Source organism: Bufo gargarizans, chromosome 3 (genome assembly GCF_014858855.1).
Source record: "Bufo gargarizans isolate SCDJY-AF-19 chromosome 3, ASM1485885v1, whole genome shotgun sequence".
NCBI classification, from domain to species: domain Eukaryota; kingdom Metazoa; phylum Chordata; class Amphibia; order Anura; family Bufonidae; genus Bufo; species Bufo gargarizans.
This window is the reverse complement of record NC_058082.1, coordinates 159,413,053-159,440,749: the sequence shown is the minus strand read 5'-3', so window position 1 is coordinate 159,440,749 and position 27,697 is coordinate 159,413,053. Positions and strand designations below refer to the sequence as shown.

At 45.7% G+C, this 27,697-nt stretch overlaps 1 protein-coding gene across 3 annotated transcripts in view; it reads right to left on the bottom strand.

The window, feature by feature from the left end:
- ITGA7 (integrin subunit alpha 7) overlaps positions 1 to 27,697 on the bottom strand; it is a 168,547-nt gene that overhangs the window by 71,444 nt on the left and 69,406 nt on the right. For all 3 annotated transcript variants that reach the window (XM_044288286.1, XM_044288288.1, XM_044288285.1), the window contains exons 2-3: positions 14,710 to 14,837; positions 10,614 to 10,693 (exon numbers count right to left, since the gene is read on the bottom strand). In XM_044288286.1, coding sequence (XP_044144221.1) covers positions 10,614 to 10,693; positions 14,710 to 14,837 — 208 coding nt within the window. The remainder of the gene's footprint in view (positions 1 to 10,613; positions 10,694 to 14,709; positions 14,838 to 27,697) is intronic.

Sequence of the window (27,697 nt, the reverse complement as noted above, 5' to 3'; positions counted from 1 at the left end):
TATGTAGGCTAGGTATATATAGGTACGTTTGTATGTGTGTATATGTGTAGGTATATATGTATATATATACACACTAACTGTATATGTGTGGGATATATGTATGTATATACATATATAGTGCCTTCTCCCCCCCCCCCCCTTCTCTCTCTTTTCCCGCTCTTTTGTTTTAGGGTACCTGTAAAGGTGTTCTGAGGTAACCGTTTTTTTCCTGTTCTGGGATGTTGGCTGGCTGAAGAATTCTGGAAGCTGATTGGTGGAGAGCGGTTGCTGGGGGAGAATTCCGGAGATTTGATTTGTTCTGGTGATTGCGGCGGGAATCTTGTACCCTTTATATTGCAGCTGCCCCGGTGGTTCGTGGCCAGTCTGAAGAGTGAAGAGGAGCATCACCCCCCCCCCCCCCCCAATAAAATAATAAAAGAGAGGTTTTGTCGCTTTGCTGAGTTAGTGGGGCAGAATCACTCAGTGTAGCTGGGTGGATGTAGTTCTAATTAATTGATTATGCTTATGGGTAATTGAATTCATTATTTATTGGCGAAGTATTTATAATTATTTAATTAATTACGATAATTTATTCTGGTGTTAATTTAATTGAGGTAACCCATAATAAAGTATTGCGGCCATTGTTTATCCAACCCAGATTGTGGTGTCTTATTTATTGTCAGTACGTTCTTATGAGGAGGGTGCGATGTGCCTCCATGACTGGCGAGTTCTCCTCTTCATCCAGTAAATACTGCGCCTGTGCCGCCCCGTTTACTATTCGGCACAGGCACAGTGAGTGAAGGACCCTAAATATGTAGTCCTCGAGGGGGTTATCTTTTTTATACTGATAACCTATCCTCAGGATAGGACATCAATATCAGATCAGTGGGGGGATGGGGGCAGCTGTTGGAGAGTGCAGCCAATCCCCATTTGCTTCAATAGGAAGGCTCATTCCTGTTCAAGCATCCCATTGAAGCGAATGGGGACAGAGGAGTTGTAATTACACCTGCTCGCCACTGCAACTGCGGTGGCAAGCAGGTAAACTGTGAAAAGAAGGCAGCACTTGTACAAGCATTGCGTTCTCTTCAAACAGCTGATCGGCAGGGGTGCCGGGAGTTGGACCCCTGCCGATGTGATATTGACGACCTAGCCTGAGGAGGTGAGAAGCCATCAATATTATAAAAGTGAACAACCCCTTTAAAGGGAATCTGTCACCACGATTCTGGACTATTATCTGTAGTAATACATGAGTAGTATGCACATAAAAATCCAGATCTTCATTTTTCCCCTACTGCCCTACACATGGTCTTTGACCTGTGCAGAAGTTATTGTGCAGGGAGGGGGAGTATATAAGCTATTTCCATTGTCATTCTGGCTGTGATGATAATGAGGTGACTACTGAGAAGTGATTTCTACAGAACAGGAAGGGCCATGCTATTATAAGGTTTAGTGGCCAGTGTGAACCCTGCAGGACTTCAAATATATATATATATATGTATATATATATATACATATATATTTTTTTTTATATATGACATGGAAAATTAAAAATAACACAACCAATTAAATTCTGAGGAAATCGGTCAATACCTTTGACCATGCTAAACTGCTAACAGCACTAGGCAGGGGCTGGAGATAACAGGAAAAACACACCTTTTCTGGAGTTTTTATTTTTATCAGGAGTAGTGACAATATGAACTTTTATTCTGCCAGATACTACTCCTGTTAGTATCCAGGAGGTGGAGCTTTACTATGAAGTCCACTCTGCTCTCTGCATAGAGCTGCTTCACAACCCTTCCCCACTGCTCTGAAAGACAGCTCTCATGGTTTCCTGGTTGGCTGCTACAGCAGTCACTCATAGCAGAGAGGTGGGGGTGTGAAGCAGTTCAATTTCAGGAACTGAGTCTGTCCAAGTAAAAGTTCATATTCTCACTACTCCTGATGATAAAAATTCGACAAAACATATGTTTGTACGGCTCTCTTCAGGCCCTTTTCAGTGCTGTCAGCAATTTAGTATGGTCAAAACTACTGACAGACTCCCTTTAAACAATTAGTCATTTTCGGAATACATACTGCCTTTACAGGCGTTGTCCCATCAGGACAACCAAGATGCTTGTCACGAACTTACCTGCCGGCTCGAGTGATGCTCTCTGGGGCTGCAGCACGTTCACAACGGGTGAGACACGCTACATGGCCACGCCCCCCAAGTCACGCGGCTCAGCCATGCCCCATTGTGGCATCCATTTTAACAGAGCGTTCATTCTGTTCCTCCCCACAGCGGAGGCAAGTTGGGGAGATTAACTGTTATTTTGTTTAGGTGCGTTGAGCTATTATGCAGGCTCAGTGACAGCTCAGTTTTCCTATTCTGGGCAGTTTGTGTTCTGGTGCAATGGGGAGCCAAGTCCCTGGACCTATCAGGTTCTGATCCAGAGACACTGTTGCCAGTTATGGATTTTACTCCCTAGCTGTGCTCCCCGTTCCATTCCGTGCATGTTTGGATTACTTGTTATATTGACCTTGGCTTGCCTTTGACCACTCTGTTTCATGATTTAGTACTGTGATTCCCGTCTGGTTCTGACTTCAGCTTGGCTATTTTGACTTCCCTCTCTGGTCTGATTTGGCACTGTATCATCCGGTTCCGACCCATTCCCGTACGACCACATTTCTATGTTGTTTTGTCTCTGTGTGTGTTTGTCTTGCACTTAGCAGGTATGTAATCTATTGTCATGCTCAAGTTCTCAAGTGGAGGAGCTACTCTTTGCACAGGATCTCCACTGTGACCAATAGAGTTGTAATCTATATATATATATATAAAGAAGGATATATGTATGTTCCGGGATCAGTCAAAAACGCAACCATCAATTTCACCTAAACTTGAAATACACATCCTTTGCTACCTGGAAAGAAGTCTTGTGGGGGGTCACAGCTCTCTAGGACGTACTGTTCCTGAGATATTCCCCAAAAATTACCTGCATTAGCCAATACAAGTCTGCAAGTCTCTCTCTTCATATCCCAACTACCATACACATGGTCACATGTCCCTTATCAGCCAATAGAAGCTCGCAGGCTCTTAGTCTCCACAAACACACAGTTTTACTCCAGGTTTCCATAACAACCCAGCCATTTTTCTTCACTGCTGTAGGTCAGCTTTAGGCTAGGGCTACACGACGACATGTGTTGCGCGACAATGAGTAGATCAATAAGTAGTAGATGTCGCATCAATGTAACGCAACAATTTTTATAATGACAGTCTATGGTGTTGCATTGCGACATGTGACATGCTACGACTGCGATGCCACAGTCGCAGAAAAATCCATCTTGGATGGATTTTTTTGCAACTGTTGTGTTGCAACTGTCGTGTCGGAGCATGTCACATGTCGCAGTGTGACACAGCCTATCATTATAAAAATTGTTGAGACAAAATGTTGCGTGACCCATGTCGTCATGTAGCCCTAGCATTAAAGGGGCAGGCCATTGTGGAGGTCATTGTTAAAGGGGCAGACACTGTGGAGTCACTGTTAAGGGGGCAAGGGCCACTATTAAAGGGGCAACTGCTGTGGAGGTCACTGTTAAGGCAGCAGAGTACTGTGAGGTCACTGTTAAGAAAATGGCGTACTGTGGAGGTCACTGTTAAGGGGACGGGCCCCTGAGAAGGTCACTGTCAAGGGAGTGGGGTGCTGTGAAACTCACTGTTAAAGGGGCGGGCTGCTGTGAAGGTCAAAGTTAAGGATATGGGCTTCTAGGGAGGTCACATTTTAAAATGGCGGGGCACTGTGGGGGGGGGGGTCAGTGTTAGGGGGTGGGGGACTGTGGAGGTCACTGTTAAAGGAGCGGGGTGCTGTAGATGTTACTGTTATGGGGGATACTGTCAATATCTTTTAATGACACACACAAACATTAAATGAAATATACCCGTGCGAAGCCAGGTCCTTCTGCTAGTAAAGACTAAATAAAGTCCATATAGGTCTCCATATTATCATACAACACACAAAAAAATACAGTATTTCCTATCAAGTCACCCTTTTTCCGTTCTTTACCACTGCTGGTAACTGAATGAACTTTCCTTCAGCTTTGATCTATACTGCCCTATAGGTCACCATGCAGACAGACCAGTGAGCACCACACAGCATCACATTTCCAGCAGATAAAAATTCAACCAGCATCCAACTCCTTCCTGCTGCGCTGACAATGCTGAGGTCACCGCATCACCAGGGCAACGCGGATCCCAACACTTTCCATCTAAACGTTGGCTCTGCAGTGTAAGCATTATGTATATACAATGTTCCCCAGGAGACAGAAGGGTATGTGTGTGTACATTTAACCTACTGCATCACACCCCCAACCATTTTTCCTCTTGCCGTTGATATAGATTACCCTAACAAAGTGTGAGAATGCATTCCAAGTATCTGGCAGGATCTAGTATGTTATTCATCACATCTCCAGCCCTTTCAGAAGCTGGGCTTGGTGCTGTTAGGTACCAGCAGCTGGTGAGACTGGTATGTGTGCAAAGAAGAGGTAGATCACGCTCCTCCAGCCCAACGGAAACATGCAGATTTCTAATAGACCATTTTGCTTTATGGAGTGCGGGTTATTATAAGCGCTCATTACTCTGAGTGTCATCCATTCCCATATAACCAGCCTTGTAAATGCAGACTGTCGGCTCCGTCCTGGAATGCAGCCCTGGGATGGAATGTCAGAGTTATGGTGGATCTGACTCATGTCAGCAGCACAGGGCAATAACACCACTTACTGTGACTCACTGCTCTATGCAAGGACCAGCAGGTACAGTACATGTGTCTGGGCTTCTTCATATAGTACATCACTGAGGAAAATAGACACAGATATTTCCATACACATACACCAGGCATACTACCAGCCAAATAAGTACAAAAACTTCATGCAAGGTGTTTGGTCGGCACTAGTAATTTCATTTCCCTATTAAGGGTCCATTCACACGTCCGCATTTTGCGGACCGCACATTGCCGGCACTAATAGAATATGTCTGTTCTTGTCCGCAATTGCAGACGGATCCGTTATGCAGCCCATACACTTCTATTATGACGGAATGAATAAAGGAATACTTCTAAACACATTCCGTCATATAATTGCGTTATGGCCCGTGGTAACAGAATTCATAACGCAATTCACCTGTTTGCTCATCTCTAATCATTATGTGTACGTGTTGCACAGTCTGGGGATCAATCTGTGTATTTTTTGCAATTTTGGTGTAATTGATAATCTTGAACGCTGCAGTCAGATACAGTGAATTTACTATTTATTATACAACCATTTTATGCCAAAAATTATTCTAAGTAACACATCCCTACAAGTGTTTCTTTACAAAACATTTGATTAGTATGTTAAATTACAGTGAGATGACAGATAACAATGTAAAGTGCTAGAAAGTATACAAAGTATATACACTGGTTGAATTTTTTTTCTAATCCAGTACCAGATTGCTGCGATTCAGGCTCGATTTATAGTGTGTCATAGTCTTGAGTCGTGATACCGATCCACTAACTGACATCTGTTATAGAAATCAGTTCGCCTGGTGCCTGCTTTCAACGGTAATTGATTATAAGTTTTGTAATTGACCCTAATCATTTTGCTAATATTTGAACTAAATACTGAAAATCTGTATCAAATAATAACTGAAGAAAAAAGAGCAGCGCTCACGTGCATCCAGCTATCAAGAAGCACAGACACAGCCTGGACTCGGCTGTTACAACTTGCAGGAAGAAAAGGGAGGAGAAGTCCAGCTTCTAAAATGTCAACTTGTATTCCAAGCGGTAAAATTTCCATACACAGGAAGAACTGTACACAGTCTACGCGTTTCGGACCTAACAATTATGGTTCTTACTCATGAGTAAGGCCCGTAATTGTTAGGTCCAAAACACGTAGACCGTGTACCGTTTGTCCTGAGTATAGAAATGTAACCGCTTGGAATAAAAGTTTGACATTTTAGAAGCTGGACTTCGGTTCCCTTTTCTTCCTACTTTATCAAATATATTGCCAGGATATGACCCCATAGGATGATAGGTGTGGTTTTGATGGCTTGTGCGGATGCCACCGCCATGTACTTTGGTGCGGCCCACGTACATAGTTTGCCTATTTTCAGTGCCCTCACTGCTGCATAAGCAGAGTCCGCTGTTTACCAGATGGATGTGTGGTTCCATAGGTGCAAAAAGCAGACCTATGGTCTACTGGGGGCATATGTGATCAAGATGCCACCCGTATCTGAGATTGAAATACATATCAATTTTTTGATCATTCTAATATTTAAAAAATTAAATTAAATTTACAAATTGATTTTTATCTTTTTCCGTTATAGATAACTAATTTCTGAATTGTGAACATGCCCTCGTGCATTATAAAGGGACGAACCCACACCTGGAGGGGCAAAGGGAAAAATATCATAATGCACATTTTTCCAAAAAATTTACGTCCCACTCCTAACGCAAAGACTGAATTCTCAGTGTGATGTCATAAAGAGGGGTGGCAGGCCTTCCCTCAAACTGCCTTAGAAGCAGGAAACCAGGGAGTGAACAGCAGAGCTGGCTGCGGGTGAGGATGAAATAGCAAGATGGGAATACCGCTTTAAGAAGAAAGAGAAAGAGTAGCTACTAGACAACCACTACAGGTGTTTTACTAGAGAAGTGGCCATGTTAATTGGCTGGATCTGAGTCTGAGGCATTGTACTTTCAGTCTAGTTTCAACGTCCAGTGGCCCAGGAAAGACCATTGTAAGTTGAAAATATTTTATCCTGAGGATATTTTATCCCTGTATCTTGAGGGACCTCTGTATATATTCCAGCAATATATAGTCATGTCATTAAACAGATTCTTTGAGGGTTTAACTAAAATCTCCAATTCAGACAACCAGTTGAAGGAAGAGAGTTCCACCACTACTTACTATTCCGTCATGCTGACGATTCCCAGATCTGGGCTGTGCTCCCATGACCGCCTGAGTGGATGCAGGCTCCTATGCTGCGTAATGTGCATGCAGCTGAACAGGAAGACTTAGGGTCCATTCACACGTCCGCAAAATGGGTCCGCATCCGTTCCGCATCCATTCCGCAATAGGGCCGGAATGTGATGTCCACATCCGTATTCGCGGATCCGCACTTCCGCATCCGTGCTTCCGTTTCCGGAAAAAAAATTAACATGTCCTATTCTTGACCGCAATAGCGGACAAGATTAGGCATTTCTATTATAGTGCCGGCGATGTGCGGTCCACAAATTGCGGAATATACATTGCCAGTGTCCATGTTTTGCGGATTCGCAAAACACTTGCGGACGTGTGAATGGACCCTTAAGAAGACATCCGGTCAAGAAATCAGAAGAAGAGCCCATAGCCAGTCAGCTGGTAATGTGTGCACAGCCCAAATTGCAGAATCGTCGTGAAGGAATGGTAACCTTCCACAGGTCGTCTGAACTGGAGATTTTAGTCAAACCCCCAAAGAACCTCTTTAAGTGGTCATGCACATGACCATAATTTTTAGTGTGCTTTTAAAACGGGTAACAAACACCCATACAAGTGGATGGGGCTCATCACACATCAGTTTTTTTCATGGACTCATGTGCCCTATCTGAAAATCTCAGCACAGTTTTTTTGCAGATGAGAATAAAAAACAGAGGCGCTATATGTTTTTTGGTGAACTGAAAATCAGACACGATCATATGCATGAGCCGTAAGGTTAATTAGAGCATTCTGTGATTCATGAAAGAAAAAAACACTCACTGAAACCTGTGAATCACAAAAGTCACTTGGAATTTCCTGACCACTGTGGTAAAATAGGACAGCTGCACAGCCACCATGAAAAAGCCCCATCTCCTTGGAAAGGTCCATATGCACATGAAATTGTACTGGCATTTTTTACCATAAAAATATCTGCCAAATTAAACTATTACGAGTAACATTTTCTTCATGTTGTTTTTCCCCTACAGAGAAGGTAAAATAACTGAAAAAAACACCCAGAACGACAGCCTGCTGTTTTTTTGAAAAGAAGAAAAAAGTAACCTAATAAAAAAATGTTTGTGCTTCCTGTGTTTCATATTTCCCATAGACTTTCAACTAACATTTGGAGATGGCTTTAAAAAAAAATAAAAAATACTGTAAAAAATGGCAGCAAAACCTGTGTGAAACTATCCTTAAGCTGAGCATGGACTTCCTATATGTCTGTACTACATAAGTACTATATATATTTTGGTTTAAGGATACTTTCACACTAGCGGCACGGACCTTCGGCAGGCTGTTCCGTCGGGTGAACAGCCTGTCGGATCTGTCCTGCTGCTAGTGAACATGTGCCCCCGGACTGCAGCTCCGTCCCCATTGACTATAATGGGGGCTGGGTGGAGATCCGGCGGAGGCACGGCAGCGCACAGCGAGAGGCTGCCGGAATAAATGTCGGACATGTCAGTTTTATTCCGGCAGCCTCTCATCAATGGAGACGGAGGGCACACGTTCACTAGCGGCAGGACGGATCCAACAGGCTGTTCACCCGACGGAACAGCCTGCCAGAGGTCCGTGCCGCTAGTGTGAAAGTAGCCTTAGACCCATTTATGAATCAAATGCAAAAAGGATAATGATCCACTGTGCACACCATGGGGACATGGCTTATGATTTGACAATATGCACCGAAATTGTGTAACAATTCTGACGTTAAGTTGCAATAGCAATAGTTGGTGTAAATTTGGCGCAAAGTTAGACAACCGTGTCTAACCATGCACCAAACATATCATCCAACATGAACCACTATGATAAATTTGGCACCTCAACAAACTATGCATTAATAAATAGCACAGTGTATGTACATGAGGAATAAGACTAGTTGCAGCTACTACAGTATATGACTTGTATCTGTCATGTTTTAGTAGTTTGGGTCTAGCATGAACAGTCAGGTCCATAAATATTGTGACATCTACGCTATTCTACGAATTTTGGCTCTATACACCACCACAATGGATTTGAAATGAAACAAACAAGATGTGCTTTAACTGCAGACTGTCAGCTTTAATTTGAGGGTATTTACATCCAAATCAGGTGAATGGTGTAGGGATTACAACAGTTTGCATATGTGCCTCCCACTTGTTAGGGGGCCAAAAGTAATGGGACAATTGTCTTCTCAGCTGTTCCATGGCCAGGTGTGTGTTATTCCCTCATTATCCCAATTACAATGAGCAGATAAAAGGTCCAGACTTCATTTCCAGTGTGCTATTTGCATTTGGAATCTGTTGCTGTCAACTTGAGATCCAAAGAGCTGTCACTATCAGTGAAGCAAGCCATCATTAGGCTGAAAAAAACTAAACAAACCGATCAGAGAGATAGCAAAAACATTAGGTGTGGCCAAAACAACTGTTTGGAACATTCTTAAAAAGAAGGAACGCATCGGTGAGCTCAGCAACACCAAAAGACCCGAAGACCACGGAAAACAACTGTGGTGGATGACCGAAGAATTCTTTCACAACAGTTGGCCAGATCAAGAACACTCTCCAGGAGGTAGGTATATGTGTGTCAAAGTCAACAATCAAGAGAAGACTTCACCAGAGTGAATACAGAGGGTTCACCACAAGATGTAAACCATTAATGAGCCTCAAAAACAGGGAGGCCAGATTAGAGTTTGCCAAACGACATCTAAAAGAGCCTTTACAGTTCTGGAACAACATCCTATGGACAGATGAGACCAAGATCAACTTGTACCAGAGTGATGGGAAGAAAAGAGTATGGAGAAGGAAAGGAACTGCTCATGATCCTATGCATACCACCTCATCAGTGAAGCATGGTGGTGGTAGTGTCATGGCGTGGGCATGTATGGCTGCCAATGAAACTGGTTCTCTTGTATTTATTGATGATGTGACTGGTGACAAGAGCAGAAGGATGAATTCTGAAGTGTTTCGGGCAATATTATCTGCTCATATTCAGCCAAATGCTTCAGAACTCATTGGGCGGCGCTTCACAGTGCAGATGGACAATGACCCAAAGCATACTGCAAAAGCAACCAAAGAGTTTTTTAAGGGAAAGAAGTGGAATGTTATGCAATGGCCAAGTCAATCACCTGACCTGAATCCGATTGAGCATGCATTTCACTTGCTGAAGGCAAAACTGAAGAGAAAATGCTCCAAGAACAAGCAGGAACTGAAGGCAGCTGCAGTAGAGGCCTGGCAGAGCATCACCATGGATGAAACCCAGCGTCTGGTGATGTATATGCGTTCCAGACTTCAGGCTGTAATTGACTGCAAAGGATTTGCAACCAAGTATCAAAAAGTGAAAGTTTGATTTATGATTATTATTCTGTCCCATTACTTTTGGTCTTCTAACAAGTGGGAGGCACATATGCAAACTGTTGTAATTCCTACACCGTTCACCTGGTTTGGATGTAAATACCCTCAAATTAAAGCTGAAAGTCTGCAGTTAAAGCACATCTTGTTTGTTTAATTTTAAATCCATTGTTCCTTCACTTCTGCACCATCATTTGTCAGGAAAGAGTTGGGAGCTCCCCATACACATTAGATAGTTGGACAATCCCGCTGTTATTTGGATTGTCAGCTGACAATATGCTAATGTGAGTGGAGACCTAAATACTGAGTGATCTAATTTTAACCAATGTGAAACAAAACAACGTAAATACAACTTACCACAATCTTCCCCCCAGGACCTTGGCTTTTTACTGTGACTCCAAGCCACTGGTTTTCCTTACTCTCCCGATTCTGATCAACTAATAAGAAGAAAAAGGTTTACGTTACACACACAACGTAAATGAATGAAAACTATAAAGGTATATAAAGAGTGGACTTTGTAACGAGTTTTAAAGAAGCACTCCCACAAAATGTTTTATTCTCTGACCTAGGTACATGATCTAAACTGCCGTGAAGTTAATCTTCTTGCCAGTGACTGTATTTGTGAGTTATCCCCTCCTTTCTGAGCCTCAGCGGTGTCATGTGACCAGTACTGTGACTCTCCAAATAACACAGCATCTCAGGTGTGGACAGGAAACTGGTTTCGTTATGTATTCCTATGGGAGCCTCAATGTCAGTCTCGTAGGAATGAGTAGAGAACTAACTGACTTCCTGTCATGTGTCAGTTGGAGATCAGAGGGCTGGTCACATGGCACAGCTGAGGATCAGAAGGGAGGTTTTAACTCACAAATAGTCACTGGTAAGAAGATTACCTCCACTACAGTTTACATCATGTACCTTTCTAGCAGGTCAGAGAATACAAATTTCTGTGGGAGTGCTTCTTTAACTGCATAAGCTGTAAATTTATTGGGGATGTTTAGGTTTTTCTTCCTTAATTTTAATGGTGATGAGTTGCAAGTGACAAAGTGGGATGGATTTACTGATACTAAGATTTACACAATGCAAATTAGGGCTCATGCACATGACAGTATGTATTTTGGATCGGCCCAAAAAAAAAACGGATGATGTCCCTGTGCATTCCGTATTTTGCGGAAAGGAACAGCTGACCCCTAATAGAACAGTACTATCCTTGTCTGTAACGCGGACAATAATAGGACATGTTCTATTTTTTTGCGGAACGGACATGCAGACATACGGAAATGGAATGCACATGGAATAACTTCTGTTTTTTTTGCGGACCCATTGAAATAAACTGTTCCATATACAGTCCACATAAAAAACGGAACTGGCACAGAAAGAAAATACGTTCGTGCGCATGAGCCCTTAGAGTAGAAAGTCTGATGGTGCACCAGATTTATCATAGTGGCTGATGCTGGATGATAAATCTGTAACACCTTTAGATGGTCTTATCTAACCCTAAGTTCACACCTGAGCGTTTTACAGCGCTTTCCTACGCGCTGTAAAACGCTCAACAAGGAGAAACCAATGCTTCCCTATGGGAATGGTTCTCACCTGGGTGTTTTACAGCGCGTACGATCGCGCTGTAAAACGCCCGACGCTCAAAAAAGTTCTTGAGCTTCTTTGGGGCGTTTTGTCGCGCGTTCCCGTACATAGACCTTCGGGAACGCGCGACAATGGGCGTTTGCTTGTCTCTGTATGCGCGATTGTAAACGCCCGTACAATCGCGCATACAGAGCGCTCCTTTCGGAATGCTCAGGTGTGAACCCAGGGTAAGGGCTCTTTCACACTTGCGTTGTCCGGATCCGGCGTGTACTCCACTTGCCGGAATTACACGCCGGATCCGGAAAAACGCAAGTGTACTGAAAGCATTTGAAGACGGATCCGTCTTCATAATGCTTTCAGTGTTACTATGGCAGCCAGGACGCTATTAAAGTCCTGGTTGCCATAGTAGGAGCGGGGAGCGGTATACTTACTGTCCGTGCGGCTCCCGGGGCGCTCCAGAGTGACGTCAGAGCGCCCCATGCGCATGGATGACGTGCCATGCGATCACGTGATCCATGCGCTTGGGGCGCCCTGACGTCACTCTGGAGCGCCCCGGGAGCCGCACGGATGGTAAGTATGCTGCTCTTCCCCGCTCCCCGCTACACTTTACCATGGCTGCCAGGACTTTAGCGTCCCGACAGCCATGGTAACCATTCAGAAAAAGCTAAACGTCGTATCCGGCAATGCGCCGAAACGACGTTTAGCTTAAGGCCGGATCCGGATCAATGCCTTTCAATGGGCATTAATTCCGGATCCGGCCTTGCGGCAAGTCTTTAGGATTTTTGGCCGGAGCAAAAAGCGCAGCATGCTGCGGTATTTTCTCCGGCCAAAAAACGTTCCGGTCCTGAACTGAAGACATCCTGATGCATCCTGAACGGATTTCTCTCCATTCAGAATGCATGGGGATATAACTGATCAGGATTCTTCCGGCATAGAGCCCCGACGACGGAACTCTATGCCGGAAGAAAAGAACGCAGGTGTGAAAGAGCCCTTACCCTGGGTTCACACCTGAGCGTTCCGAAAGGAGTGCTCTGTATGCGCGATTGTACGGGCGTTTACAATCGCACATACAGAGACAAGCGAACGCCCGTTGTCGCGCGTTCCCAAATGTCTATGTACAGGAACGCGCGACAAAACGCCCCAAAGAAGCTCAAGAACTTTTTTGAGCGTCGGGCGTTTTACAGCGCGATCGTACACGCTGTAAAACGCCCAGGTGAGAACCATTCCCATAGGGAAGCATTGGTTTCTCCTTATAGAATTTTGATGTCAAAATCTGTCACAAAGTAACCCTAAGTTCACACCTGAGCGTTTTACAGCGCGTAGGAACGCGCTGTAAAACGCTCAGGTGTGAACTTAGGGTTACTTTGTGACAGATTTTGACATCAAAATTCAATAGCAGTTTTAGCCACATTCCCACTATGCCATGCCCACTTTCCATTAAACCACACCTTGTTGGGCATGGTAGGAAAAGGATTTAAAAACCCTTAATAAATGTGGTGTAAGGCTCAATCAGAGAATTCTGGTGCATTTGCAATATCAAATTTGCCTCATTGCTTTTTATTGGACAGAAACACTGAACAATGTAGCCCTAACCCTGGGTTCACACCTGAGCGTTCTGAAAGGAGCGCTCTGTATGCGCGATTGTACCGGCGTTTGCAATCGTGCGTACAGAGACAAGCGAACGCCCATTGTCGCGCGTTCCCGAATGTCTATGTACGGGAACGCGTGACAAAACGCCCCAAAGAAGCTCATGTACTTTTTTGAGCGTCGGGCGTTTTACAGCGCGATCGTACGCGCTGTAAAACGCCCAGGTGAGAACCATTCCCATAGGGAAGCATTGGTTTCTCCTTGTTGAGCGTTTTACAGCGCGTAGGAACGCGCTGTAAAACGCTCAGGTGTGAACTTAGGGTTAGGGTAAGGGTAATGCCACATGGACAGGTTTTTGCATGCAGTCTTGGAAACAAAAGCCAGGAGTAAATTCAAAAGCCAGGAGTAAATTCAAAAAAGAGGAGAAGTTGTATACTTTCTATAAATTCATGAACCACACCTGATTTTGAGTTCTAGACCAGTGATCTGTAACTTGGGACTCTCCAGTTATTAAAACTACAACTTCCAGCATATTCTGACAGCATGCTGGGAATTGTATTTTTGCAGTAGCTGAAGAGCCAGAGGTTGCAAATCACTGCTCTATAACAAGGCCTCATGTACTGTGTGTGTATTTCGGTCCACAAACCACGGACTGCAAAATACAGATACTCTCCGAGCACTCAGCATTTTTCTTATTCCTGTCAATAGAAAGGCCTATTCTAGCCCGCAATGTGGACTGCTTTAGCCCCTTTTCTGCACTTTTTCTGCCTCTTCCAACAAGGGGCAAGGCTTAGAAGAAAGGGCCACTGCTTAAATGCACCAATTTGCACCCAAAATTTGATGCCTTTTTTAAGTAAACTAAAACCACAAATAGGTGGTGTAAAGGTGGACTAGACAGTGTAAAGATGTGCCAGATTTATCATCCAGCATCAAGCCCTGTGATAAATCTGGCGCACTGTCTGTCTTCATTTTAGATGGGGCTAGTAAATCTGCTCCAGTGTTTGGTAAAAATCCTGGGGTGCGATGTGCCTAATTTATTAAGACACAGATGCCTCTTAATAAATAATTCGCATCTATGGCACTCTAGTGTAAATGATAGTAAACCTAGCGAGCAACTGAGTCTCACCCCTTTTCCTCCCCACTCTAGAAAAGTGTAAGAAGCTCCAAAGTTCCCAAATTAGGGTGCAAATATGGCATGCTGCATAATTTGCAACTTTTTAAGGCAAGAAAAGCAATGGCATTAAAGCAATGATAAATTTCACTCGGTGTGTCTAATACACTGTACCTTCATCATCAATGTCAATCCGTTCACAGTCTCTGGCCTCTGCAGTCAGCGGACATCCATAAAGCCCACCTGTTCTATTCGAAAACTGGTTTGGTAATGCCGATGCCCGTGGAGCTCCAACCAAAATCCTGTAAAACAACAAAAAGAAGAAACACGCTATAGTGTGCATTGTTTTCTACTGACAACTGGTGCAGAGGCTCTTTTCATAGTGCAACCCAAATGTAATAAAAGAAACAAAATGTAACATGAAGGAGCAGAGATAGCTGCTATATTAAATCACTCCCTACAATACTAGAAATCCAGTGTGGAATAACACTAAAAATGCCCAAACGTAGCACAAACTTGCCAAGCAACAGAGTGTAATAAACGGCTTGTCAATGCCACCATCAAGAATAGTGCCATAGGACACCGGATTCCTGGTACTTAAAGGGGTTGGCCACTTTCTGGCTAATGTTGACCAATGTGTATGTAAGATGACTATATGGCACCATACTTAGATATCCTGTGCCGTTTCCTCAATTTCATTAGCCGTGTTCCCTTGTCTATAAGATGGCGCTGATGGAGGGTCATGTGACCAGACACATCACTCAGCCTCCTCCATTTAAACACACTGCGCCTGCAATAAACTACCAACAAGGCGAGAGAGCAGCGCGCGCCATGTTCTGTGATACTAGACTGTGCAGTAGTGCAGCCTAGTATCGGTAAATGGCAAATCCCGGTATCGAATCGATACAGGTACAAAAGTATTGATTGGGTATCGATAATTCCGGTGCAACCATAGTCATAATACCAAAATTTTGATTCGACTTCAATACCATAAAAAAGTATTGTGATACTCGGTACCATTCGATAACACAAGAAAAAAGTAAAACACCAAAAAAGCTGCGTGCATTCCGCATTTTATGGAACATCTGGCCCATAATCAAACTGTCTGATCCTATTTTTGGGGGGGACAAGGTGACCAAAAAAAAATGGCAAATTGCGCAGCTTTTATTTTATTTTTTTTCTGTTACGGCGTACACCACATAGGAGATTTTTTTAATATTTTAATAGTTTGGACTTTTCGGACATGGTGATATGTAATATGTTTATTTATTGTTTATATATTTTATATGTAAAATTGGGAAAAGGGGTGATTTATACCTAATATTTTGGTGGGGTTTTTATTTAATAACTATAAGCCCCCTTAGGGATAAGAACCTGGGATCTTTTAATCCCTTGTCCTATTCACCCTGATAGAGCTCTATCAGGGTGAATAGGACTTCACACTCTCCCTGCTGCCGTGTGCATAGTGCACACGGCAGCAGGGAGCTTACTGTGGCAGCCAGGGCTTCAGTAGTGTCCTGCGATTTCAGTATTGGAGCTTCAATCGGAATTGCCACTGCCACCAATGAATGAAGAGGAGGGGAGGAGACCCTAGGGCCACTGCCACCAATGAATGAAGAGGAGGGGAGGAGACCCTAGGGCCACTGCCTCCAATTACTTTAATACTGGGGGGGTGGGAGGGGGGCGCCACAAATGATAATTAACGTTTAATACAGATACAGAAGGCAGGTGTTGGCTACAGCCATAAATAGCCGGCACCCGGCCTCTATGACAGGGAGCTGTGATCAGCGGCAATTAATCCCTCAGGTGCTGAAAAATGTACCCCTTACTGCGGTAAAAGGCAAATCCCGGAATAGATTCAATACCGGTACAAAAGCATCGATTGGGTGCGATCCTACACCCATATTACCAAACAGTAAGTCTGAGCTTACTGTCTGTTGAGGTGGTACCGCAACTGTCTTCAGTTCTACCTACCTACCTAGCAACATAGCAATTTACTATGGGAAGCCCATACCTCTTTGTAGTGATTAAGGGTGAAGAACACATAATTCCTCATATTCTTATCCCTGGTTTAGCAACCCAGTGGGTCCCGATCTCCTCTTGGCCTCATTACTTGTCTTACACCAGGCGATTGGCAGGCAGATCATCGTTGACAAGCATTCGTATGAACGCTCGTTCGTGATGATCTGGCAGTGTATACTGCCACCAATTACCCGATGAAAAAGCAAACATGTTTTCATCGGACAGTTGCAACTTTTAAGCAGGCTAAAAAAATCATTGTTTTCCGGTGGTAGATTGTAGTGTCTAATCACGATCTGCGGCCCCATTGAAAATGAATGGGTCCGCACCTGTTCCGCATAATTGCGGAACGGATCCGGACCCATTCTGCGGACGTCTGAATGGACCCTAAGTGTGCTGTGAGTGTATCTAGATTGTGCAATTTGGTGTATCTATATTGAGACAAATTATCTGCACCTAGCCCAACAAGGGGATATTACTTATTGGGGAGGGGTGCATTTTATTGGAAAAGTGGCATGGCCTAATGTGCCATTCAGCGCCAATACTGTGCCACATCTCTGGCATAAAAATCTGTGTCAAAGTAAGCCAACCAATAGTTGGTACAGAGTTAAAGAAAAGTGTCTATCCCTGCACCACATTTATCATCCACCCTGAGCCCTGTGATAAATATGGAGCAGGTCTAGACAGTCTAAGTTTACGCCATCTTTATAATTAGTAAATCCGTCTCATTGTGTTTCAAACCTGCTCAGAAATAGAAGAGTTAAACTGTCTTCCAAACATAAAGTAACAGACATTTTCCTATATACAATACCAGCATAACTTGGCAACGGGCGGCTTTCGTGCTGAGAACATTGAACACACACTAACACGTCTCACACATAGCCCAGCTGGGCACACACACCCAGTGACACGTAAGATCTGCTCCTGGAAAGGGTGTACCAACGTAGAGATGTCTCAGACTGGCAACCAATACTTTGGATCAGGAAAAAAATCTGTTAAATCAGTTAACAGGGTTTTCCCAAATTTTTTAACTGATGACCTATCCTTTAAATAGGTCATCAGTATTTGATTGGTGAGGCTCTGACAACTGGGACCCCTGCCTATCAGCTGTTTGACAAGGTACCAGTGTTCCTGTGAGCGTCGTGGCCTTCTTGCAGCTTTCCCTAGGCCGGTGATGTCACATTCATCGGTCACATGGCCTAGGCGCAGCTCAGCCTCATTCAAGTGTATGGGGCTTGGCTGTGATACCAAGCTCAGCCGCTATACAATGTAAGGAGTTGTGCTTGTTGAGCTGCGAGAAAGCCGTGGCACTTAAAGGAGCGCTGGTGTCTTCTCAAACACTTGATTAGCGGGGGTCCTGGGTGTCGAACCCTCACCGATGAGATAGTGATGACCTATCCAGAGGATAGGTCATCAGTTAAAAAGTCTCGGAAGACCCATTTAATAACCTGACTGCAAGTGTCCATCCTTATACGAAACACATTTGTACTATAAATGGTCTTGGAGCTGGAAAATGATTGAACCTACTAAAAAACACTGCAGGAAGATCATCTAATATGTACGTGAGAGGCCCACTGGAACTGGAATATCTCTCAGGGGCACAATTGGTGGGCGTACCAGCAAACAGACCCTAACATATACAAAGCTTCATAAAATAAGGGCAGCAGCTTGGATCCATTTACATCTCCTTGGGCACCTTATTTTTATGAATGACAGGTTAGTAATAGCGTATTTTTAGCAAAATGAGCCTACAGATTACATTTATAAGACCACATTAGGAATGGTTAAAGCTCCCTGAACATAACCATATTTTTATCTGGAGGGGGTGAAACCTGGTGACAGAATCCCTTTAATATACTGATGAGAGAAAAGCAAATACAAAGCATTTGTCAGTCTGAATAGATTTCTGTAAACTATGGAGGAGGGGACCGTAGTTTGTGAAAAGGGTAGGGTACAGGGGGTGATTATCCAAAGCACTGACTAACTAGAATAGTGCACTTAAAAACTAGATACCAAACATCTGCTATCAAGGGTAATAGCAGTTGTATAATAAAAAGATTAGTTATTTTACAAGTATATAAAAACTATGAGTGAGTGCATGTGATATCTTCGGTGACCACTACCAACCATCCAAGTGACTCAAGCCTGACACCCACCTATAGCACCTCGAGGACACAGGAGCACCATTATGTACTGTTATAGGGCAAATTAGGCATGGATGCCACTGTACTGAGCCAGTGCTGACGCACAGAGCAAGAATGCTGACATGAAGACAGCTACCAACAGCTGTCCAACTGCAAGCCATGCCACAATGTTAACCTTTTACACGTTGGTTCCACTACAATAGTTGTTTCTTATATCAGCAGACATATGCCCAATTTCAAGCTTTCCTAATCCAACAGATGCTGTTATAAGGGTGACAACCCCAAAGAGTAACCATTAAAATTTTCAAAAGGGTTGTCACACAGCTTTACATGAATTCTGCACTATTTTTCATTGCGCCATCTTTCTCTGCTCCCTCTCTCTCTCCGTTCCCCTGCCCTGACTTACTTATTGTGCCCGCACACAGCCCTAGCCCAGGTACTTAAACTGCCTGAATTTTTCAATATGACTGGGACACGCCTTGTTTATAATTATACAGTATATGTACTGTCAGCTGGCCTAGTATATAGTGATATGCACCATGCTGGTATAACCAGGTTATTTCAGCATGGTCCATATCACTGTATACAAGGAGGTGTATAAGTTATATATTTTCTTGTATACCGTGATACAGAGCATGCTGGTATGACCTGGGTATCTCCTGTATATAATTATATATATATGTACGGCTGGTATAAGTTATGCATCTTCTTGTATATAGTGATATGGACCATGCTGGTATAACCTGGGTATCTCCTGTATATAATTATATATGTACAGCTGGTATAAGTTATACAGTACATCTTCTTGTATATAATGTAATGATATGGACCATGTTGGTATAACCTGGGTATCTCCTGTATATAATTATATATATATATGTACGGCTGGTGTAAGTTATACATCTTCTTGTATATAATGATATGGACCGTACTGGTATAACCTGGGCATCTCCTGTATATAATTATATATGTACGGCTGGTATAAGTTATACATCTTCTTGTATATAGTGATATGGACCATGCTGGTATAACCTGGGTATCTCCTGTATATAATTATATATGTACGGCTGGTATAAGTTATATATCTTCTTGTATATAGTGATATGGACCGTGCTGGTATAACTTGAGCATCTAGTATGTATTATTGAACTATTGTGCGCCACTGTTCCGGGTACGATGTCCTCCTTTTCGGGGGTTCTGCAAGTGGCCACCCTACAGCACACATAACGTCTGTTCACATATCAGTAAATCATGGACACAGGCACTACTTTGGTCCGTGATGTGGACCAAACACGTCCAAAACCACTGACACAACATGGTTGTCATTCATGTTTGGTCCATTTTTTACTGACCACTGATAGAGAATGCTCTGGAAATGAATCGTCAGCTCAGCAGCGTCAGTGGACATGTGGACCAAACATGGATCCTTCATGGACATCTTCACAGAAGATACACAGACTGATTTTGTCAGGGACGTCAAACAGACACGGAAATGTGAACGAGGTCTTAGGTGCAGCATATTAGTATACACTATGCAAGAAGCGTGAGCCATAAAACCTGGAGCGATGGCCAACAGATTCTAGGCTCAAATACTATCATATATCTGCACCTATATACCTAGTAGATCCATGCCGCCTCCTATAGAGATGACCAGCAAACAAATAAAATATCTCTTTGTTTGTAGTCTTTGCTGAGACCAGAAAATAGCGAGCGTGCTGAAGGACTTAGTAGGAGATCCAGCTCTGTCTCAGTGATCGTGGGAAAGGCGGGAGGTTGGAGGAGCCAGAGATTGATGTGCACAGCGGTGTGCAGCTGTAATGAAGCATCAGCTCCTATGACAGGAGGGGAAGTGCCCAGAGATGTTTGCTGCCTCATGCAGCATTACAGACTTCATGTCTAAAATGTCACCAAAATGATGGAGAACATCAAAGAGCTTCCCCAGCATTAACACATATGTCATGTCAATCAGATATGTCAAATGACTGTGGTCTGACAGCTGAGATCGGCAGTCTCTAAAGCAATGGGGTTCCAGTCTGTTTTCTGCTGGTCACACTGGAGACTGGGATCCTCTCTTAGGATTCTTTCACATCCATACTTCCGTTCTTCAGCCCCGCAAAAATAAAAAGAGCATGTCCTATTCCTGTCCGCAATCGCAGACAAGAATAGTCATCATAGGATTGGTCGAAAAATGCAGAACACACACGGCAGTTATCTGTGTTTTGCGGATCCACAATTTGCGGACCGCAAAACACATACAGTCGTCTGAAAGTACCCTTATGCTATTGATTTCTACTCCAGAACAAGAAAATTAACGGAAGTAACAGATTCTGTCCATAACTGACCCGAACTGAGTCAAACAGATCCCAATGACTATAATGGCGTCTGTTCGGTTTCTGTTCGAGGAGGAAAAAGTCCTACAGGCAGAACTTTTCTCTCTGCTGTTTTTGATGGAATCAACGACCAAAGTCCTGAACAGAGGGGGGAGGAGTTCCTCCTAAACGTAGCTTCATGCGGGCTGCGTGCTAATCCCATCTAGACAAAGTGTCTCTAAGCTCCACCACTTGGGATTTTAAAAGCACTTTTATGGACTTATCTTGGATATGTGATGTAAGTCATCATTATATTCAAATTATTTTCTATGAAGATTAAAGTGAACACTCGCAAGTAAATGGTTGCGTTTTTGATGCGTCTTTTCTGGAAAGATTTAATGGATCGCTTTTTGTGGCACGGAGAGAGCCCATACAAGACGCATAAAAAATGCCAGTGGTAAAAGGTGTTCGACCACTTTGTATATTTATCACCTCTGAAAAAGACTCCGAAACATCATTGGAAACAAATACTTTACCAAATCCATCAAGAACTAGTTGATGTATAATATTCATAATCATTCCTACTTAAGGGGTTATCTGGTTTCATCAAAACTGATGGCCTATCTTTAGAATAGGCCATCCATATTAGATTGGTGGTGGTCCAACTCTCTGCACCCCTAGCAATCAGCCACTTCCTTATGTACCATTCACATTTACATACTTTGTCTGGGATTACAGTTTCATCTCTTTTAAGTGAATGAGACTGAGATGCAATACCAATCACAGACACTACTAAAAGTGAGGGGCTGGGCTGATCAGGGCACTGTAATCAATGAACAGCGGACTGGCGAGGGGGTTGGACTAAGTTGGAGCCCACCGATTTAATATGCTGATGAGAGAAAAGCAAATACAAAGCATTTGTCACTCTGAATGGATTTCTGTAAATTATGGAGGAGGGGACTGTAGTTTGTGAAAAGGGTAGGGTACAGGGGGTGATTATCCAAAGCGCTGACCAGAACTCCTAACTAGAATAGTGCACTTGAACCGACCCCCGAGTTGGCACTTGAATTATAAATTGTCATGGTCTTACCTTCTTGCTGTTCTCCTTCGTTTGACATGTGCTGGCGGCCATCTTGGTTTCTGGGTTTCTTGTAGCCTCCCACCCTGCGGCTTCTCCTTCCCACTGGGAGGAGCTGGATGCCTAGCTCATATATATAGGAGGTCTGTGGCTTCAGTTCCTTGCTTGGTCCTCCTGTGTTCACATGCTTCTAAGACTGCTGCTGCTTCTGGTTCCTGATCCTGGCTTCGTCTGACTACCCTGCTGGTTCCTGATCCAGGCTTCGTCTGACTACCCTGCTGGTTCCTGATCCAGGCTTCATCTGACTACCCTGCTGGTTCCTGATCCAGGCTTCGTCTGACTACCCTTCTGGTTCCTGACCTCTGGCTTCGCAAGACCCTGCTTCGGTTTAGCCATCCGTTTGGACTTTTGCCCTACAGCTTGATTTTCAATAAAGCCTTCTTTTTCCACTTATCTCTTGTTGTACGTCTGGTTCATGGTTCCATGACATTAGGACCAAGCCATGAATTCTGACGGTACAGGGCCATCCTCGCTACCTACGCTGGTTGCCAGACTTGATCAGCAGGATCACCTGTTGGGTCGGTTCGCTGTGGCGTTGCAAACCCTGCTTGAACGCACGGCTCATTTAGCTTCCGTTGCCGATGGGTCGGTTGTCGCTCCTGGGCCCGCTCCTACTGCCGCTCCGGTTGTTGCGCCAGAGTCTACCCCTACACCTGTTGCTGCGCCTGCGGTGTTTCAGGGTATGACCGGTTCTGCCCCCCTTCCACAGCGCTTTGGGGGAGAGCCAACTCAGTGCCGAGGTTTCCTTAACCAGGTGGGCATTTATTTCGAGTTGCTGCCACATGCCTTTCCTACTGAGAGATCAAAGGTGGGCTTCTTGATCTCGCTGCTCTCGGACAAGGCCTTGGCCTGGGCCAGCCCTTTATGGGAGAACACCAATCCGGTGGTTGCCGAGTTTTCCGGTTTTGTTGCTTCTCTTCGGAAGGTATTCGATGTGCCAGCTCGTGCTGCCTCTGCTGCGAAGCTCCTTATGTCCATCAGACAGGGTTCACGATCCGTAGCTGAATACGCCATTGAGTTTCGTACCCTGGCAGCAGAGGTGGGCTGGAATAATGAGGCTCTGGTCGCTGCTTTCTCTCATGGTCTCTCGGATGCCTTGAAGGATGAGGTTGCAGCTAAGGACCTACCAGTGGAGCTCGAGTCTCTTATTTCTTTCCTGATTTTGATTGACACCAGACTCAGGGAGAGACCTTCCTTTAAGGAGAGCCTGCGGAGGTCTTCTAACAGATTGGCGCCTACGTTTGCTGTCCCACCCGTGCCTCCCTCTCCTCCCACGCCTCCTGGGGATGACTTGTCTGGGGGTGAACCCATGCAGCTGGGGTTTGCTCGCCTGTCCGAGGGGGAGAGGGTACTCCGGAGACGCGAGGGCCGATGCATGTACTGTGGTCTCGGTGGGCATTTTCGGTTGGCATGCCCGAACCGTCCGGGAAACGATCGCACCTGAGATCCTGTCGGGGGCAGATCTTGGGTGGAGTCTCCTCGTCCCCGGTTTCCCGTGTTGACAAACCACTGATTACTGTTGTCCTCTCCTGGGTCGGGGGCTCGGTGACGACCCAGGCGTTGGTGGACTCTGGTGCTGGTGGTTTGTTCATTGATAGTGTGTTCGCTGCCGCCAATTCCATTCCTCTGCAGCCTCGAGGTTCCCCACTGGCTCTTGAGGCGATAGACGGCAGACCCCTTCTGCCGCCACACGTGACTCAGGAGACCCTTCCAGTGGGGATGGTCATTGGTGCCGTTCACAGAGAGTCGGTCTGTCTCCAGGTTATTTTGTCTCCACACTACTCGGTGGTCTTGGGGTACCCCTGGCTCCAGAAGCATAATCCGACTTTCGATTGGAGATCGGCCGAGATCCTCTCGTGGTCACCGCAGTGTGGGGCTAGTTGCATCTATGGGCCTGTCAAGTTGCTGTGTACTTCCTCGGACTCTCTGTTGCCTCCTGAATACGAGGAGTACCGGGATGTATTCGATAAGGTGCGTGCGGTTGCCCTACCTCCGCACCGCCCATACGATTGTGCCATAGAGTTACAATCTTGTGCCGTTCCTCCTCGTGGCAAAGTCTATCCACTGTCGGTAGCGGAGAATGAGGCCATGGAGGAGTACGTGAGGGAGGCGCTTTCACGCGGACACATTCGCAAATCCTCGTCCCCGGCAGGGGCTGGATTTTTCTTTGTGAAAAAGAAGGGCGGTAAGTTGAGGCCTTGCATCGATTACAGGGGTCTCAATCGCATCACGATCAAGAACGCTTACCCGATACCTTTGATTTCCGAGCTGTTCGATCGCCTCAAAGGGGCCACGGTCTTTACCAAACTCGACCTGAGGGCTGCATATAACCTGGTAAGGATCAAGGCGGGCGATGAGTGGAAGACCGCGTTTAACACCAGGACCGGTTATTATGAATCCTTGGTTATGCCCTTTGGGTTGTGCAATGCGCCCGCAGTCTTCCAGGAATTCATCAACGATGTTTTCCGTGACCTGTTGCAGCAGTGTGTGGTGGTCTATTTGGATGACATCTTGGTATATTCTGAATCCATGGAGGCCCACATTCTGGATGTCAGACGAGTGTTGCAGCGGTTACGAGAGAACAAGCTGTTCGGTAAGCTTGAGAAATGCGAATTTCACCGATCCCAGGTAACCTTCTTAGGTTACATCATTTCTGCTGAGGGGTTCTCCATGGATCCTGAGAAGGTTTCGGCTGTCTTACAGTGGCCCCAGCCCAGTGGTCTTCGTGCCCTGCAGCGCTTTTTGGGCTTCGCCAATTATTATCGGAAGTTCATCAGGGACTTTTCCATGCTAGCCAAGCCTCTCACGGATCTGACCAGGAAGGGCAGTAATCCCCAGGTCTGGCCGCTCGAGGCCATCCAAGCTTTTGAGGCTCTAAAGTCCGCCTTTGTGTCGGCTCCGATTCTGTCGCATCCCAACCCTGGGTTGCCTTTTGTCCTCGAGGTGGACGCGTCTGAGACGGGAGTAGGCGCCATTCTGTCTCAGCGTAGAACACCAGAGGGTCCTCTGCTTCCTTGTGGGTTTTACTCCCGGAAACTGTCTTCCGCGGAGTGCAACTATCAGATTGGTGACAGGGAGTTATTGGCCATCATGCAGGCCCTTAAAGAATGGAGGCACTTGCTCGAGGGCTCGGTGGTTCCGGTTCTCATCCTGACGGACCACAAGAATCTGACCTACCTCTCTGAGGCCAAGAGATTGACACCACGTCAGGCCAGATGGGCTCTGTTCTTGTCACGTTTTAATTACGTGGTCTCCTACCTACCCGGTTCCAAGAACATCAGAGCGGATGCCTTATGACGGCAGTACTCCGAGCTGTCCGGGGAGGAGTCGATTCCGACTTCGGTCATACCTCCGAATCAGATCCTGGCCGCCATTCGCACCAGCCTGACCTCTCCCCTGGGTGAGCAGATTTTGGCGGCTCAATCTGGTGCTCCCACTGGGAGACCCAACGGCAGATGTTTTGTGCCTGAGGAGTTGCGCACTCGGTTGTTGCGAACCTACCATAACTCCAAGGCCGCGGGGCATCCTGGAAAGAATCAGCTGTCCTGGGCTGTTTCACGTCTGTTCTGGTGGCCTTCTCTACGTTCCGACATCGCCGCATATGTAGCGGCATGCTCCGTTTGTGCCCAGAGTAAGTCCCCTCGGCACCTTCCGTTGGGCCTTTTGCAACCCATAGCCACCGGGGAGCGTCCACGGTCACACCTGGGGATGGATTTCATTGTGGACCTCCCTGCATCCCGAGGCCATACGGTCATTCTCATGATTGTGGATCGGTTTTCCAAAATGTGCCACTGTGTTCCTCTCAAGAAGTTACCCTCTGCACAAGAGTTGGCCTCGATTTTTGCCAGGGAGGTCTTCCGGTTGCACGGTTTGCCCAAGGAGATTGTGTCGGATCGGGGGAGTCAGTTTGTGTCCAGGTTCTGGCGCGCCTTTTGCTCCCAGTTGGGGATTCATCTCTCTTTCTCCTCGGCCTACCACCCTCAGTCCAATGGGGCCGCAGAACGATCCAATCAGGCCTTGGAGCAATTCCTTCGTTGCTATGTCTCCGATCACCAAGACAATTGGGTTGACCTCCTGCCTTGGGCTGAGTTTGCCAGGAACACGGCGGTGAACTCTTCCTCTGGGAAGTCTCCCTTCATGGCCAATTATGGGTTCCAACCTGCCGTGTTACCGGAGGTATTCTCTCCCCAGGATATTCCGGCTGTGGAGGATCACCTTTCCGTCCTACGTGCTTCTTGGGTACAGATCCAGAGGTCCCTTGAGGGACGCCAGGCTGATCGCAGACGAGCGCCCGCTCCTTCCTACCAGGTCGGAGACCGCGTATGGTTGTCCACCCGCAACCTCAACCTTCGAGTGCCCACTCCCAAGCTGGCGCCTCGCTTTGTTGGTCCCTTCCGAGTGCTTCGCAGGGTAAACCCGGTAGCCTATGCCCTTGCACTTCCTCCTGGCATGCGGATCTCCAACGTGTTTCATGTCTCCCTGTTGAAGCCACTGGTGTGTAATCGTTTCACTTCCTCGGTTCCTCGGCCTCGTCCGGTCCAAGTGGGCAATCGTGAGGAGTATGAGGTGAGCAATATCCTGGACTCACGCCTGGTCCGCGGTCGGGTGCAGTTTTTGGTCCATTGGCGTTGTTATGGTCCAGAGGAGCGTTCCTGGGTTCCCTACGCAGATGTCCATGCTCCTGCCTTGCTCCGAGCCTTCCACGCACGCTTCCCTCAGAAACCGTTCTTTACTCCGCGGAGGAGGGGCCCTTGAGGGGGAGGTACTGTCATGGTCTTACCTTCTTGCTGTTCTCCTTCGTTTGACATGTGCTGGCGGCCATCTTGGTTTCTGGGTTTCTTGTAGCCTCCCACCCTGCGGCTTCTCCTTCCCACTGGGAGGAGCTGGATGCCTAGCTCATATATATAGGAGGTCTGTGGCTTCAGTTCCTTGCTTGGTCCTCCTGTGTTCACATGCTTCTAAGACTGCTGCTGCTTCTGGTTCCTGATCCTGGCTTCGTCTGACTACCCTGCTGGTTCCTGATCCAGGCTTCGTCTGACTACCCTGCTGGTTCCTGATCCAGGCTTCGTCTGACTACCCTTCTGGTTCCTGACCTCTGGCTTCGCAAGACCCTGCTTCGGTTTAGCCATCCGTTTGGACTTTTGCCCTACAGCTTGATTTTCAATAAAGCCTTCTTATTTCCACTTATCTCTTGTTGTACGTCTGGTTCATGGTTCCATGACATAAATACGCCAGTAAATCTAACTGGACACCAATGCTAAAATGTAGCAGAGAAGCAAAGTGGATCTGTAGAGAGTGAAGCCCTGCCAGCGTATTGTACGTGACTAAAGAGGTGTAGGCCTTAAAGGGGTTGTAGGCCCTAAAGGTTGTCCGCTTTATTTATATTGATGACTATCCTCAGGATAGGTCATTAATATCAGATCGACACTTGGCACCCCCGCCAATCAGCTGTTTGAAGAGAAGGCTGCGGTCATCAATATAAATTAAGCGGACAACACCTTTAGGAATCCTGCTGACCGTAGGAGAAGACCCTGTGTACCCTGGAAATGGTT